At 52.6% G+C, this 17,182-nt stretch overlaps 2 protein-coding genes across 6 annotated transcripts in view; one reads left to right on the forward strand and one right to left on the reverse strand.

Moving 5' to 3' along the window:
- Positions 1-139: 139 nt before the first annotated feature.
- Positions 140-7,924, forward strand: ETFBKMT (electron transfer flavoprotein subunit beta lysine methyltransferase). The gene is made up of 3 exons (XM_029058030.2): positions 140-541; positions 4,884-5,014; positions 7,448-7,924. Exons 1-3 carry the CDS (start codon positions 231-233, stop codon positions 7,792-7,794), a joined length of 789 nt encoding a protein of 262 aa, XP_028913863.1. The 5' UTR covers positions 140-230; the 3' UTR covers positions 7,795-7,924.
- An 845-nt stretch (positions 7,925-8,769) lies between these two features.
- Positions 8,770-17,182, reverse strand: part of AMN1 (antagonist of mitotic exit network 1 homolog) — a 29,494-nt gene continuing 21,081 nt past the window's right edge. For 3 of the 5 annotated variants that reach the window (XM_029057858.2, XM_029057857.2, XM_029057861.2), the window contains one exon: positions 8,770-8,982. In XM_029057858.2, coding sequence (XP_028913691.1) covers positions 8,798-8,982 — 185 coding nt within the window. In that variant the 3' untranslated portion in view covers positions 8,770-8,797. Of the gene's footprint in view, positions 8,983-12,789; positions 13,076-15,185; positions 15,621-17,182 lie in introns of those variants that run through there. The other 2 variants (XM_029057859.2, XM_029057860.2) reach the window with 2 other exon arrangements.

Here is a 17,182-nt window from a genome sequence, read left to right on the forward strand (position 1 = left end):
AGTGCTCTGCACACAGTAAGCGCTCAATAAATACGATTGAATGAATAAGGGCTTAATAAAGACCATCGTTATTATTATTATTAGAACAGATTTCCTGCACTTAACAGACACCGCCTGGTGGTCCCAGTCTAACGTCTACCACTCTTCCCCTCAGGGACGCCGAAGGTCTCCGGGAGCGCGGGGAGCCATCGGTTGGCCCCGCTGTGCCTCGACCTCCCCCCGGCGGCGCGATGCTGGCCTCACGCCCCGCGGCCTCGTGTGCCCGGTGGCGGTGGGTCCCGCCGTCTCCCGGGGTCCCGGGGGCCGCCCGGTCGCCGCCCGGACCCCCTCCCCGCTGGGCCCACGGCGGGGCCTGGGCCTCCCAGCTCAGGGCCTTCCTGGAGGAGAACACGGAGGTCACCAGCACCGGCAGCCTGACCCCCGAAATCCGCCTGCACCTCCTGACCCCACGCTGCCGGTTCTGGGCCGAGAGAAGCGACCAGTGGCCCTACGGCGATCCTTACTGGGCAATCTACTGGCCCGGGAGCCAGGCCTTAGCCAGGTAAGCAGCAGGGAGGTTTGCCTTCCTTGTATAATCATCATAATAACCATGATGGTATTCGTTAAGCGCTTACTAGGTGCCAAGCACTGTTCTGAGCGCTGCGGGAGATACCAGGTGATCAGGTTGTCCCACATGGGGCTCACAGTTTTAATCCCCATTTTACAGATGAGGGAACTGCCCGCCTCGGGCGGAGTGGCCCGCCACCTCCCGCGACACAGCGTCCCCACCTCGGGGCCCGATCTCATTCGGCGAGCGTCCCCCCTCCTCACCTGGTGACCTGGCCTGAAACCCCGAGGCCAGAGGAGGCCTAAGGTGCCCCGCCGATGTGGAAATCGGGGCCGTGGGCTCTATTAAGCGCATACTCTATGTCAAGCACTGTGCTGAGCGCTGGAGGGAGGAGGGGGCAAACAGAATGGACCCGGTCCCTGTCCCACGTGGAACTCCCGGGCTAAAGGCGGGTATAAAGTGACTTGCCCAAAGTCACATAGCCGATAAGTGGCGGAGATGGGATCAGAACCCACGACCTCTGACTCCCAAGCCCGAGCTCTTTCCACTAAGCTATGCTGCTTAATCATAACAGTACTGATTAAGTGCTTATTATGTGTCAAGCATTGTTCTAAGCACTGGGGTAGAGACAAGGTAGTCAGGTTGGATGCTCTCCCACATGGGGCTCACCATCTTAATCCCCATTTTACAGATGAGGGAGCTGAGGCACAGAGAAGTTAAGTGACCTGTCCAGAGTCACACAGCCGATAAGTGGCAGAACCGGGATTAGAACCCGTGATCTCCGACTCCCAAGCTCGGGCTCTTTCCACTGAGCCGCGCTGCTTCTCTATGGGTTGGAGTGGGGAGAGACAGGAGACAGGGAGGACAGCGAGGAGTCTGGTGCAGTAATCAAGGCGGGAGAGGATAAATGCTTGGATCAGCGTAGTAGCCGTTCGGATGGAGAGGAAAAAGAGGATTTTTATGATTTGGCGAAGGTAGAACTGACAGGATTTGACGAAAGAATGAATACGAAGGTTCACTGAGAGAGATGAGTCAAGGAAAATGCCACGGTGGTGTTGTAATGTTGGTATTTGTTAAGCGCTTACTATGTGCAGAGCACTGTTCTAGGCGCTGGGTAGATACAGGGTCACCAGGTTGTCCCACGTGAGGCTCACACTCAATCCCCATTTTCCAGATGAGGGAACTGAGGCCCAGGGAAGTGAAGTGACTTGCCCACAGTCACACAGCTGACAAGGGGCGGAGCCGGGATTCGAACCCATGACCTCGGACTCCCAAGCCCTTGCCCTTTTCACCGAGCCACGCTGTTGTCTACAGCGATGGGACGGTCACGGGGAGGACAGGGTTTGGGTGGAAAGACGAGGAGCTCTGTTTGGCACATATTAAGTTTGATTTTTTGGTGGCGCATCGAAGAAAGAGGTCCCGAAGGCAGGAGGAAATGTGAGACTGCAGAGAAGGAGAGAGATGGGGGCTGGGGATGGAGATTTGGGTGTCATCTGCGTAGCGGTGGTAGTGGAAGCCGTGGGAGCGAATGAGTTCTCCAAGGGAGCGGGTGGAGATGGAGGCTAGAGGGGGACCAAGAACTGAGCCTTGAGGGACCCCCACAATTAGAGGATGGGAGGCGGAGGAGGAGCCCGCCAAGGAGACCGAGAATGAACGGCCGGAGAGACGAGAGGAGAACCGGGAGAGGACGGAGTCCGTGAAGCCGAGGTTGGATAACGTTCCCAGGAGAAGGGGTTGTCCGCAGGGTCAAAGACAGCTGAGAGGTCGGGGGGGGGGGGGACGAGGATGGAGTAGGGGCCATTGGATGTGGCAAGAAGGAGATTGTTGGTGACCATGGAGGGGGGCGTTTCTGTGGAGCCAAGGGGGCGGAAGCCACATTGGTATTCGTTAAGCGCTTACTAGGTGCCGAGCACCGTTCTAAGCGCTGGGGGAGATACAGGGTGATCAGGTTGTCCCACACGAGGCTCACAGTTAATCCCCATTTTACAGATGAGGGAACTGAGGTAGGGGGCAAGGAGAGAACTGGAGAACAGAAAGTGGGGCAAATCTTCGGAGCAAAGTCATCCAAAATAGTCTTTGGAAGGTCAAATGACTCAGATTGGCACATTTTGGACCCATAATCAGGACTGATTCTCTGGAGAAGACACTAGTGCTAGGAGAAGTCCAGGGAAGAGGTGGAAAGGCGAACCGGCCGCTAGACGGATAGAGACCGTCACGACGATAACGGAAGAACCGTCAGAAAGGTTGCGGATCGCGGCAGAGGACGTGGAGAGAGTCTATCCACGCAGTCCCTATGAGTCGGAAACGACTCGACGGCACTTGATAATCGTAAGTGGGGGGGAGTGAGTGCGGACAACTCGCTTAAGGGGTTTGGCCGGGTAAGGTAGGAGGGAAATGGGGGCGATAACTGAAGGGGGTCAGGGGGTCGAGGGAGGGTTATTTTTTTTTGTAGGATAGGGGAGACATGGGCACGTTGGAAAGCACCGGGGAAGAAGCCATTGGAGAGGGAACAGTTGAAGATGGTGGTCAGCGAGGGGACAAGGGGAGGAGGTGATCAGGTCTGAAGGGACGGGGGCAGAGGCAGAGGTAGAAGAGAGGTAGATTTTGAGAGGAGCCAGGGTAAGTGAAAGGGAGAGAGCCGACTGAGTGTCTACACAATGCGGCGCACAGAGTACTTACTGTGTATAATTAATAATAATAATGACAATAATAATTTGATATTTGTTAGGTGCTTACTATGTGCCAAGCACCGTTGTAAGCGCTGGGATAGATACCATAATAATGTTGGTATTTGTTAAGCGCTACGTGCCGAGCACCGTTCTGAGCGCCGGGGCAGATACGGGGTCATCAGGTCGTCCCACGTGAGGCTCACGGGTAATCCCCATTTTCCAGATGAGGTCACTGAGGCACAGAGAAGTTAAGTGACTTGCCCACAGTCACACAGCTGACGAGTGGCAGAGCCGGGATTCGAACCCATGACCTCTGACTCCCAAGCCCGGGCTCTCTCCACTGAGCCACGCTGCTTCTAGGTAATCAGGCTGTCCCATGTGGGGCTCCCAGTTTGAATCCCCGTTTTCCAGATGAGGTCACTGAGGCACAGAGAAGCGAAGTGACTCGCCCAAAGTCACACAGCTGATAAGTGGCGGAGTCGGGATTAGAACCCACAATTTCTGACTCCCAAGCCGCTGCTCTTGTCACGCTGCTTCTCTACTATTATTATTATTATTACAATAATAGGATAATATATCGATGCCTGTCTACTTGTTTTGTCGTCTATCTCCCTCCTTCTAGACTGTGAGCCCGTTGTTGGGCAGGAATTGTCTCTATCGCTGAATTGTACTTTCCAAGCGCTTCGCACAGTGCTCGGCGCACAGTAAGCGCTCAGTAAACACGATCGAATGAATGAATGAAAACCTCATCATCCTTCCCGATCGTACAAGGAAACATAGAAATAAACTGGTCTGACCCCCGAGCTCTGGGAGACCCCCACCATCTACACTTCTTACACTGCCAAGTAGATAGAGCCCGGGCCTGGGCGTCAGAAGGATCTGGGTTCTAATCCTGTTTCTGTCTGCTGTGCGATCTTGGGCGAATCACTTCACTTCTCTGGGCCTCAGTTACCTCATCTGGAAAATGGGAATGAAGACTGTGAGCCCTATGTGGGTCAGGGACCGAGTCCAACCTGATTACCTGGTATCTATCCCAGCGCTTAGAACAGTGCCTGGCACACAGTAAGCCCTTAGGAAATACCCTTTTCTTTTTGTGCAGTGTTCCCCACAGCAGCTCAAAGCTCTCAGGACCTTGGGCAAGTCATTTCACTTTTTGTGCCTCAGTTACCTCATCTGTAAATGGGGATTAAGAGTGCGAGCCCCTTCCGGGACGGGGACTGCGTCCAACCGGATGTGCTTGTATCCACCTCGGCGCTTAGTACAGCGCCTGGCACATAGGGAGCGCTTAATTAATACCGAACTTGTCGTTTTCCCCTCGCAGTCCTACGGAGAAAGAACATGGCGTCGTGGATAGAGCAAGGGCCTGACAATCAGAAGGTTATGGGTTCTAATCCTTGTTCTGCCCCTTGTCTGCTGTGTGACCTTGGTCAAGTCACTTCAGTTCTCTGTTCCTCAGTGACCTCATCTGGAAATACGGGGATGGAGGCTGTGAGCCCCACGTGGGACGGGGACCGTGTCCAACCCGATTTGCTCGTGTCCACCCCGGCGCTTACTACAGTGCCTGGCGCATAGTAAGCGCATAACAAACACCGTTTGATCGGTCGATTGATTTGCCCCTCAGAACCGCCGGCCCATTTTACGGAATGCCACGCGCTTTTCCCACTCAGGTACCTCCTGGATAATCCGGCCGTGGCCAGAGGGCGATCGGTCCTGGACGTCGGCAGCGGCTGTGGGGCGGCGGCCATGGCCGCCAGGATGAGCGGGGCCTCCCGGGTCGTCGCCAACGACATCGACCCCGGTGAGGCCCCCGTGGAACGCGAAGGGACGCTGGTAGCCGCCACGCCACGAGAGGCGGTGCGGCCCCGTGGAAACGCTACAGGCCCGGGAGTCGGAGGACCTGGGTTTCTAATCCCGGCTCCGCCACCTGTCTGCTGTGTAACCCCGGGCAAGTCGCTCAACTTCTCTGGGCCTCAGTGATCACATCTGGAAAACGGGGCCTCAAGTGGGACAGGGCCTGGGTCCGACTTTCTTTTTTTTTTTTTGGTATTTGTTAAGCGCTTACTATGTGCAAAGCACTATTCTAAGCGCTGGGGGATACAAGGTGATCAGGTTGTCCCACGTGGGGCTCACGGTCTTCATCCCATTTTACAGATGAGGTAAATGAGGCACAGAGAAGTGAAGCGACTTGCCCAAAGTCACACAGATGACAAGCGGCGGAGACGGGATCAGAACCCATGACCTCTGACTCCCAAGCCCGGGCTCTTTCCACTGAGCCACGCTGCTTCTCCCTTAACAAGCCAACTTGATTAGCTTGAGTCTACCCCAGCACTTAAGTACAGTGCCTGGCACATAGTAAGCGCTTCACAAGTATCATTTTAAAAAAAGAAATACCCAGGGCAGAGTCCGTGAGTTTAAAATTAAAGGAGAATTCGCTACGTAATGAATCATAATAATAATGATGGCATTTGTTAAGCGCTCACTATGCGCCAAGAACTGTTCTAAGCACTGGGGTAGACACAGGGTAATCAGGTTGTCCCATGTGGGGCTCACACGTTTAATCCCCATTTTCCAGATGAGGAAACTGAGGCCCAGAGAGGTGAAGTGACTTGCTCAAGGTGACGCGGCGGACAAGTTGCAGGGCCGGGATTAGAACCCACGTCCTCTGACTCCCAAACCCGGGTTCTTACCACTGAGCCACGCTGCTTCTCTTAGGAGTCCATCAGTGATCCTGTGAAAATTTAGGCCAGGTAAAATTCCCAAGCATAGTACCTTGTTTTTCCATTCAGTCGTATTTATCGAGTACCTACCGTGTGCAGAGCACTGTACCGAGCACTTGGGATGGTCTCGCAAACTGTACCGGAAAAGGACGAAGCTCTTCCGGGTACCTCCGAGGGAGTTGAGCTGAAAGCTCGTCGCCGGTCAGTCGATCGAGTTTATCGAGCACTTACTGTGGGCGGGCCACTGTACTAAGCGCTTGGGTCAGTACAGTGGAACAGTGAACAACAGACACGCTCCCTGCCCACAACGAGCTTACAGTCTAGAGGAGGAGATGGACATTAATAGAAATAGAGAAATGACAGAGGTGGACCTAAGTGCGGTGGGGCCGGGAGAGGGGATGAGAAAAGGGAGCAAGTCAGGGCGACGCAGAAGGGAGCGGGAGAGGAGGAAGGGGGGCTCAGTCAGGGAAGGCTTCTTGGAGGAGACGGGCCTTCGGTGAGGCTTTGAAGGTGGGGGAAAGTCATTGTCTGTTAGATGTGAGGAGGGAGGGCGTTCCAGGCCAGGGGCAGGACGTGGGTGCGAGGTTAACCGCCAGATAGATGAGATGGAGGAACAGCGAGAAGGTCGGCGTTAGAGGAGCAGCGTGGCTCAGTGAGAAGAGCCCGGGCTTCGGAGTCAGAGGTCATGGGTTCGACTCCCGGCTCTGCCACTTGTCAGCTGTGTGACTGTGGGCGAGTCACTTCACTTCTCTGGGCCTCAGTTCCCTCATCTGGAAAATGGGGATTAACTGTGAGCCTCACGTGGGACGACCTGATGACCCTGTATCTCCCCCAGCGCTTAGAACGGTGCTCGGCACATAGTAAGCGCTTAACAAATACCAATATTATTATTATTATCATCATTAGAGGAGCGAAGCGTGCGGGCCGGGTCGGCGTCGGAGGCGAGGTAGGAGGGGGCGAGGGGATGGACGGCTTTAATAATGTTGGTATTTGTTAAGCGCTTACTATGTGCCGAGCACCGTTCTAAGCGCTGGGGTAGACACGGGGAATCAGGTTGTCCCACGTGGGGCTCCCAGTCTTCATCCCCATTTTACAGGTGAGGTAACTGAGGCACCGAGAAGTTAAGTGACTCGCCCAAAGTCACACAGCTGACAAGTGGGCTTTCGAGCCATGGTGAGGTGTTTCCATTGCTCGTTGTGGGCAGGGAACGTGTCTGTTTACTGTTGTACTGTACTGTCCCAAGCGCTTAGTACAGTGCTCTGCCTGCAAGTAAGCGCTCAATAAATACGACTGAATGAATGAATAAATGCAGAAGTGGCTGGGCAACCACCGGAAGTTGTTGAGGCAGGGGGAAACGAGAGAGGAACGTTCTATATGAAATAGGCGGCCCGAACACACCACGGAAAAAGCACCCGAAGCAGGTCGGCTAAAACAGAGAGACTGGCGATTTGGTTCGGCCTGGAGCCGAAACGGGAAAATCCCTCTGAAACCCAACCGGGTGCTCCTTCTCTCAGTTGCAGGTGTGGCGATCGCGTTGAATTGCGAATTGAATCGCCTGCGGCCCACCATTCCCGTCTTGACCCAGAGCGTCCTGGACACCCGCCGGGACGACTGGGAGCTCATAGTTTTAGGAGACATGTTTTACGACGGGGATCTGGCCGACGGCCTTCACCGCTGGCTGACGAGCCGCGGCGGGACCGGCGGATCCAAGGTGCTGATCGGCGACCCCGGGAGGCCCCACTTCTCCGAGCACGGCATTCGGAGGCGGCTGCGTAAGGTGGCTGAGTATTCCCTGCCGGAAGCCGCCAGGCGGGAAAATCACGGCCTGACATCCACTTCCGTCTGGGATTTCCGGCCCTGAGTCGTCCGACGTTGGCAGCGAGTGAGAGTTGAATTACGTTTAACGTGAAAAAGTTATAATAATAGTTAGGGTACTTGTTAAGCGCTTACTATGTGCCAGGAACTGTACCGAGCGCCGGGGTAGAGACAATCAAATCAGGTTGGACGGATCCCTGCCCCATGTGGGGGTCGCGGTCTCGATCCCTATTTTACAGAGGAGGTCACTGAGGTCCGGAGAAGTGAAGTGACTTGCCCAAGGTCACACGGCAGACAAGTGGCGGAGCCTGGATTAGAACCCGTGACCTTCTGACCCCCAGGCCTGTGCTTTTTCCACTCTACCGTGCTAATAAGGGAGTCTCTCCTTCATACACACAAAACGTACAGAGAAGCAGTGTCTCCTAAAGGATAGAGAACGGGCCTGGGAGTCAGAAGGATCTGGGTTCTAATCCCGGCTCCACCACTCGTCTGCTTGGGCGAGTCGCTTCACTGTGCCTCAGTTCCCTCACCTGTAACGTGGGGATGAAGACCGTGAGCCCCACGTGGAACAGGGACTGTGTCCGACCCGATTTGCTTGTGTCCACCCCAGTGCTCGGTACGCTACGGCACATAATAAGCGCTTAACAGACACCACGATTATTATCATTATGACATGCAGGTCAATTTATAAGTTGTGCGGGGGGAAAAGCGTGGATTTAAAAATCCTTCCGTTGGGTCTTAACGTGGGTTCAGCAGTTAATGTTAATGATGGCAATTAAGCCAATTAGGCAAGAGGGCTTTTCCACGTGTTTGCTGCTCAAATCAATCACTCAACCAATGGTATTTATTGGACACTTACTGTGTGTGCAGAGCACTGTACTAAATGTCTGGGAGAGTGGGATATAACGGAGGTGGTGGCCGTGTTCCCTGTCCGCAACGAGTAACGATTGAGTGGATCTTTTCCACAAAAACCTGCAATTCTTCACCCAGCGCAAATGAAACAAGGTCCCGATAGCAAGAATGTCGAATTGCCAGCATATTTTAATAGCCTATGACAATGTCGGACACCGTGTTACGGATGATAAGAGCGGTGGAAACGTACCGTTTTGGGGAGGTGATATTTCCGTGTGGAAAGCCAAATGACAAGACCATTTGAGGTCACTCTTGGAAGCACACGCTACGTCACGCAACGTTTTCACCTGCTCGGAATGATCACGCGGAGGGAAGTCTGCACCTTTGAAATGAAATTTTATTTCACTTGCAGAAGAACACAATAGAACTCCAAACGTTCAAAATATTTTGAACACGTGCACAGGTCAGATCCTTTACCACCGGTAACGTTTCGTGTTGCTGGCTTAGCGGGACTGGAAATACCAAATACCAAACACCGAAAGGACTCGAAACAATGTTCTTAACTGTGAATAAAAAAACCAATCTACCGAAAGGAACTTTGCCCTGTCCTTTTTTTGTTGTTGTTGTTCACGTTTCAAGCTATTTTCCAGTACCTTAGCTAGCTAAGAAATGAAACGAAAGGTATTAATTAAAACCCTCTAATTTTAAATGGGAAGAACAGAATCCTCGGGTTTATAGGGAATGTGTGAAGAGCAGATACTGACCTCCAGGTTTTACATATTAAGAGGGTGACACACCAAGTCATATGTTGCCCGTATCATCTTAACCCGTCTGCGAAGGCAGAGCTTTATCTAAAAAGCTTCTATATGACTTTATAAACCGAGTTCCGGATTACCTCTCACATGTATGTAAAGTAGTAGCGTGGACTAGTGGACAGAGCCCGGGCCTGGGAGTCGCGGGACGTGGGTTCTAATCCTAGCTCTGCCACGCATCTGCTGTGTGACCTTGGGCAAGTCACTTCACTTCTCGTGGCTCAGTGGCAAGAGCCCGGGCTTGGGAGTCAGAGGTCGTGGGTTCGAATCCCGGCTCTGCCACTTGTCAGCCGGGTGACTGTGGGCAAGTCACTTCACTTCTCTGGGCCTCAGTTCCCTCCTCTGGAAAATGGGGATCAAGACCGTGAGCCTCCCGTGGGCCAACCTGATCACCCTGTATCTCTCCCAGCGCTTAGAACGGTGCTCTGCACGTAGTAAGCGCTTAACAAATACCAACCTTTTTTTTATTTTCTCCGTGCTTCGGTTACCTCGTCTGTAAAATGGGGATCAAGGCTGTGAGCCTCAGGTGGGACGCGGGATGGTGTCCAACCTGATTACCCTTTATCTGTCCCACTGCTTAGGACAGTGCTTGGCACATAGTAAGCGCTTAACAAATACCACAATTATTACTACTATGGTTCCAGGGATCTAACCCCAGTGACTTTTTTCAACCTCGCGGGGCCTAAGCTTTGCTAATTCTCCGCTTCCCATTATAACGTGCCTTTTTCTTCCCGCCCCGGTCACATTCTGTCGTTGGATGTGACCCTCTCAAGAAAGCAAGTTCCCGGTGATAGAAACTCTCCTCTGAAGGTGGCCGTCCCGCTCGATTCAGTCGACCCCCCCCACGCACACGTCGCCGGGGCCGCTCAGTACAGTGCTAAGTGCTCAGTACAGTGCTTTGCACACAGTAAGCACTCGATAAATACGACTCAGTGAACCACTTGAGGATTAGAGCCTAGAGATTCCCACGTGCCGGGGCAGACCAAGGCCACTTAGAAGCGGTATGGCGTAGTAGATAGAGCATGGCCCTGGGAGGCAGAAGGTCCCGGGTTCTAACCTCAGCTCCGCTCCTTGTCTGCTGTGTGACCTTGGGCAAGTCACTTTTGCTTCCCGGGACCTCAGTTCCCTCATCTGGAAAATGGGGGTCGAGACTGTGAGCCCCACGTGGGACAGGGACTCTATCAATCAACCCAATGAGGTTGTATCCACCCCGGTGCTTAGTACAGCTCCTGGCACACAGGAAGCGTTTAACCAATACCACAGTTATTATGAAAGAGTGAAAGTTTCAGTAGAGGAGGGGAAGCACCCCTTCCTTCCTTCCTTCCTTCCTTCCTTCCTTCCTTCCTTCCTTCCTTCCTTCCTTCCTTCCTTCCTTCCTTCCTTCCTTCCTTCCTTCCTCCCTCCCTCCCTCCCTCCCTCCCTCCCTCCCTCCCTCCCTCCCTCCCTCCCTCCCTCCTTCCTTCCTTCCTTCCTTCCTTCTCTGATACTGCCCCAAACGCCTTTATCAGAAGATGGGTTCGCCTTTTCCCTCGGAGAGCCTGTACCAGTGATATCGAAGCAGCGTGGCTCAGTGGAAAGAGCCCGGGCTTGGGAGTCAGAGGTCATGGAGTTCTAATCCCGGCTCCGCCACCTGTCAGCTGTGTGACCTTGGACAAGTCACTTAACTTCTCTGTGCCTCAGTTACCTCCTCTGTAAAATGGGGGTGAAGACCGTGAGCCCTACGTGAGCCCATCACTGGGTAGGGATCGTCTCTATCTGTTGCCCAATTGTACATTTCAAGCGCTTAGTACAGTGCTCTGCACATAGTAAGTGCTCAATAAATACTATTGAATGAATGAATGAATGAATGTGGGACAACCTGATGACCTCGTATCTCCCCCAGCGCTTAGAACAGTGCTTGGCACATAGTAAGCGCTTAACAAATACCAACATTATTATTATTACTATTATCAGCGCCAGAGACCCTAGGGTGGACTGATTTTTCTGTGTGTTTGTTTTTGACGAAGGAGAGACTGGTTGCGTGCAGCGGACGGGTGTCGGATTATAGAAACGCAGACAGAAATCCCCAACCGTAACGGTGATAATGTCCCAGACGCCGTCCTTGGCCAAAAACTGAAAAGGTTTCCTTGCCTGTGCATCACCGGTCAAACCAACCCTGTGCCCCTTCCTCCACTGTGCCACCTCCGGGGCGGGTGAAGCAGCATGGCCTGGTGGCTAGAGCCCGGGTCTGGGAGTCAGAGGGATCTGGGTTCTAATCCCCCTTCCGCCCCGTGTCTGCTGTGTGACCTTGGGCAAATCACTTCACTTCTCTGGGCCTCAGTTTCCTCATCCGGAAAATGAATATTAAGACTGTGTGGGGCAGGGACTGCCTCCAACCTGATAGGTTTGCATCTACCCCAGCACTTAGAACAGTGCTGGGCACATATAAGCGCTTAACAAATACCATCATTATCACTATCATTATTATCATTATTATTAAACCCATTCAGCCAAGCCCCCTGACGGGGGACTGATCAGCCTGGGCTACAGCTTGTTCACTAGCCAAAGGTCATGGGTTCTCATCCCAGCTCTGCCACTTGTCTGCTGTGTGGCCTTAGGCAAGTCATTTTACTTCTCTGTGCCTCAGTGACCTCATCTATGAAACGGGGATCGAGACTGTGAGCCCCACGTGGGACAGGGACCGTGTCCAACCCGATTTGTTTGTATTCACCCCAGCGTTTAGTACGGCGCCTGGCGCATAGTAAGTGCTTAACAAATCCCACAATTTTGACGACGACGAGGATCACGATTTCAGAAGTCTAGGCCAGAAGAGGGTTCTAGTCCCACCACGTCTGGACCTCCAAGCCACACAGATGCACACAGTAAGCGCTCAATAAATAGGGATAATTGATTGATTGACTGAGAGAGATCAATTTGGGAGCAAGCCCATCCATCTCTCTGGTCTCCTAACACCTCCTTCCCTTGTCTCGGGCACGTTAGAGCATCTGTGCAGAAGATCCCCCTCTTGATGCGGAGACGCTGACCCTGAATTACCAAGCCCAGTGGTAAGAAGACTCCTTCGAGCACCCTCAAACCTGTAGACAAGGCCCGTTGAGGGGCGAGGCGGGCGTAAGCGTCTCGTGGTCAGGGAAAGTGTCTGTTTCTTATTATCTCGTACTCTCCCAAGTGCTTCGCAGAGTGCTCCGCACACAGTAATTGCTCAGTAAATACGACTGAATGAATGGAAGAGGAGGGGGTCAGTTAGCAAGCAGAGTCACTTTAAATTTAACCGTGCAAATGACAAAGAGGGTTTTTCCTTTTAAGAACCGAAAGCCTTACGAGAGGGGTCAGGATTTCGGCAGCATTGCCGTTCGAAAAAACAAGGCCGTCCTCTCCCGTTGGAGAACGTGCGCCGCTGCTCGTATCTCAAGCGTTTAATGGCAAATCCACTGACAAACCCAGGACGGGCCGGGGTTTAGACGGCCGCCCGGCGACCCCGGACGCAGACCGAGACGACAGAATCACCGGGTTTCCAGACGGCGCGGCGGGCGTGTTCCACGGGCAGCCGTTTGCCGCCGCGGCGGACCGCCGCTCCCGCTCTTCGTGGGAGTCAATATACGGTCCACGTCACTTGCTTGATTTTATTGGGGCCCACCAGTTGCTCCAAGACCTCTCGCGAATGATCTGCGGAACAGACAGGACGATTAAACGGGCGACGCTTTCTAGGGACCGTTGGGACAAACCAAGTAAGAGTTCGGAGGCAATCGCCAAATCCTCCCGGTGCCACCGGCGGGGACGGTGGGAGTCGTCCCCGTCTCCATCCGGACCCGGAGGCGTCTCCTTCTGCCGTCTCGGGATGCCTTCCCTGGATGCGAGAGCGGGCCGGGTCCGGCCTGCTTCCGGCCCTGGCTGGGTAGGGGTCCCGCCGAGCCCCCCCATGAAGTTTGGACTTCTCTTAGCCGGCGGAGGGGAGACCCCGACTCTCCTACCTCCCGCTCCGGGATCCCCGTCACACCCAGAAGCCGTCTCTGCAGTCTCTTCTGACAGGATGTTCTTCCCCTCGATTCTGTTTATTGCCATTGTTCTCGTCCGTCCGTCTCCCCCGATCAGACCGTGAGCCCGTCAAAGGGCAGGGACTGTCCGTCTCTGTTACCGATTTGTCCATTCCAAGCACTCAGTACAGTGCTCTGCACATAGTGAGCGCTCAATAAATACTATTGAATGAATGAATGAAAAGGATTAAGAGTCAGAAATTCTTGCATTCTAAACTCATGTCCTCATCTTGATTTACTATCCAGCCTTGGGCGAATCACCTGATCTTACTGAGCTCCTTATGTTCCATCCCCAAACCTGTCCTCACCCTGACTTTCCCGTCACTGTGGACGGCACCACCACCCTTCCCGTCTCACGGGCGCGCAACTTTGGCGTCGTCCTTCACTCCGCTCTCTCATTCACCCCACACATCCGATCCGTCACCAAAACCTGCCTTCACAGCAGCGCCAAGATCCGCCCTTTGCTCTCCTTCCAAACCGTTACCTTGTCGGTACAATCTCTCATCATATCCCGACTGGATTACTGCATCAGCCTCCTTTCTGATCTCCCATCCTCCTGCCTCTCCCCGCTTCAGTCTACACAAACTGCCCGGATTACCTTTCTACGGAAACACTCTGGGCATGTCACTCTCCTCCCCAAAAACTTCCAGTGGTTGCCTATCGACCTTCGCGTGAAACAGAAACTCCTCACTCTTGGCTTCGAAGCTCTATAGAGAAGCAGCGTGACTCAGTGGAAAGAGCCCGGGCTTGGGAGTCAGAGGTCATGGGTTCTAATCCCGGCTCCGCCGCTTGTCAGCTGTGTGACTTTAGGCAAGTTACTTAACTTCTCTGTGCCCCAGTTGCCTCATCTGTAACATGGGGATTAAGAACGTGAGCCCCACGTGGGACAACCTGATAACCTTGTATCTACCCCAGTGCTTAGAACAGTACTTGGCACATAGTAAGCGCTTAACAGATGTCATTATTATTATTATTATTGTCACCTTGCCCCTTCTACCTCACCTCCCTTCTCTCTTTCCACCGCCCAGGCCGCACGCTTCGCTCCTCTGCTCCCGCTCACCTCCTCACCGTCCCCGGTTCTCGCCTATCCCGCCGTCGACCCCCGGCCCACGTCCTCCCGCGGTCCCGGAACGCCCTCCCTCCTCACCTCCGCCAAACTCATTCTCTTCCCCTCTTCGAAGCCCTACTGAGAGCTCCCCTCCTCCAGGAGGCCCTCCCAGACTGAGCCCTCCCTTTCCCTCTGCCTCTCCTCCCCTCCCCATCGCCCCTCCTCCCTCCCTCTGCTCTACCCCCTTCCCCTCCCCACAACGCTTGTGTATATTCCTATATATTATTACTCTATTTTATTAATGATGTGTTTATATCTATGATTCTATTTATCTATCTCAATGGTATCGATGGCTGTCTCCTTGTTTTGTTTTGCTGTCTGTCTCCCCCCTTCTAGACTGTGAGCCTGTTGTTTGGGCAGGGATTGTCTCTATCCGTTGCCGAATTGTCCATTCCAAGCGCTTAGTACAGTGCTCTGCACACAGTAAGCGCTCAATAAATACGATTGAATGAATGAATAGTTGGACACCATCCCTGTACGTGGGGCTCACAGTTTCCATCCCTATTTTACAGATGAGGGAACGGAGGCCCAGAGAAGTGAAGTGTCTTGCCCAAAGCCACACAGCAGACAAGTGGGCAGAGCCAGAATTAGAACTCAGGTCCTTCTGACTCCCAAGCCCGGGCTCTTTCCACTAGGCCACGCTGCTTCTCACGGAGATCACGGCGGATTATTTATACGCACGTGTTCAAGAAGACAGTCCCCGGTATTTTCTAATGCTGCAATCTGATTTAAAAATAAAGAAAAAAGAAGCCTTTGTTTCCTGAGAGTTCGTGCATTTAAAAATTGGATTCCCGTGGACAGTAGGATTTTTTTGCTGCTAGATGGCAGTGCTGGTCTTCAACATTTCAAGGTTAATTTTTTCACTCTCCACCGTCCACTTGAAAATGGTGCTCGAACCTAAAACATCCAAAAGCCTACAGATGCTTAACTACTTGGCTTCCTCCAAGTGTCCTTGACTCTTCAAAACCACTTGCTGGCTGTTTTTGTGAAGTGATTCCAAAATTACCCAAATAAGCGGGTGCCTAGTTCTTACTGCATAGAGTCCAAGCAAGTATTTAGATGAGAGGTACTGGATGTTGGAAAAAAAAGATTTGAGGAAGGAAGGAAGGAAGGAAGGAAGGAAGGAAGGAAGGAAGGAAGGAAGGAAGGAAGGAAGGAAGGAAGGAAGGAAGGAAGGAAGGAAGGAAGGAAGGAAGGAAGGAAGGAAGGAAGGAAGGAAGGAAGGAAGGAAGGAAGGAAGGAAGGAAGGAAAATTTGGGAAAGAAAACAGAAGAATGAGAGGGAAAGATTGATTGGATTACAAGTCATATCATTTCACAGGCTATCTCTAGCGCCTCTGTAGTTATTTAATCCCATCCTTACCACTGTGTATTTGTCCATTCGACAGTTCATGTCGATATTTATGCTGTTTATTTTGCTTCAGATTTTTTTTATGTCTGTCTCCCCAGTAGAGCGTAAGCTCCTTGTGGACACAGAATGCGTTTCTTCATTCTGGTATATTCTGTATGTGTCAAGCACTGGGGTGGATACAACCTTATCAGGGTGGACACAGTCCTTGTCTCCCAGGGGGCTCCCAGTCTTAATCCCCATTTTACAGTTGAGGTAAGTGAGGCCCAGAGAAGTGAAGTGGCTCGCCCAAAGTCACACAGCAGACAAGTGGCAGAGCTGGGATTAGAACCCGGGTCCTTCTGGGCCGTTCTGGGCCCTCTTCTGTTTTCCATCTACACCCACTCCCTTGGGCAGTTCATCGCTCTCACGGCTTCAACTTCCTCCTCTCCACAGATGGATGACTCCCACATTGATCTCACTAGCCCTGACATTTCTCCAATCAATAAATCAGCGGTATTTATTGAGCACTTACGATGCGCAGACCACTTACTATGTGCCTGGGGGAATACAGTCATAATAACTGTGGTATTTGTTAAGCGCTTATTACGTCCCAAGCACCGTACTGAGCGCCGGGGGGTGGATAAGAGCAAATCGGGGTAGACGCAGTCCCCGTCTCCTGTGGGGCTCACAGTCTCAATCCCCATTTTACAGACGAGGGAACTGAGGCAAAGAGAAGTGAAGGGACTTGCCCAAGGCCACACCTCTGACAAGCGGCGGAGCTAGGATCAGAAGCCACGACCTTCTGACTCCCAGGCCCGGGCTCTATCCACTACACCGAGATGCTTCCCCAGTAGAGTTGGTAGCTACGTTCCCTGTCCACGCAACAAATTTACAGTCCAGATAGGAAGAAAGACGTTAAGATAAACATATCAGTTATAATATCTCTTCAAGTTGACTACGCGGAAGGCGGCAGTAGTAAACCACTTCTATATTTTGACCAAGAAAACTCTTTGGATCCGCTACCCAAATGATGGCAGGTGGAAAGCGGGGCGTTCTGGGTGCCGCTACGGCATAAGACAAGACTTTATATAATAAATAAATAAAGCAATATAACCTCTCCAAATGACCGTTCTTATATCTCGCGTGCTAGTATCCCAATACCACACTCCGGGCAGGCACAGTTAGTGAGTCCGGGGAATTATTAAGCGCTTCATAAGTGACAAGACTGAGGTAACTGTAAGATAAGATAAAACTCACTTTCTCCCGGGAATAAAATCGAAGGAAGGCATTTATGGGACTGAC

This window comes from Ornithorhynchus anatinus, chromosome 2 (assembly GCF_004115215.2).
Source record: "Ornithorhynchus anatinus isolate Pmale09 chromosome 2, mOrnAna1.pri.v4, whole genome shotgun sequence".
Taxonomy (NCBI): Eukaryota; Metazoa; Chordata; class Mammalia; order Monotremata; family Ornithorhynchidae; genus Ornithorhynchus; species Ornithorhynchus anatinus.

What these genes read in the sequence shown, in the direction of transcription:
- ETFBKMT (XM_029058030.2), top strand. Translation starts at nt 231, where the DNA reads ATGCTGGCCTCACGCCCCGCGGCCTCGTGTGCCCGGTGGCGGTGGGTC. An exon ending in GGGAGCCAGGCCTTAGCCAG is followed by an intron (nt 542 to 4,883) that starts GTAAGCAGCAGG and finishes TTTCCCACTCAG; the next exon opens with GTACCTCCTGGATAATCCGG. An exon ending in CGCCAACGACATCGACCCCG is followed by an intron (nt 5,015 to 7,447) that starts GTGAGGCCCCCG and finishes TCCTTCTCTCAG; the next exon opens with TTGCAGGTGTGGCGATCGCG.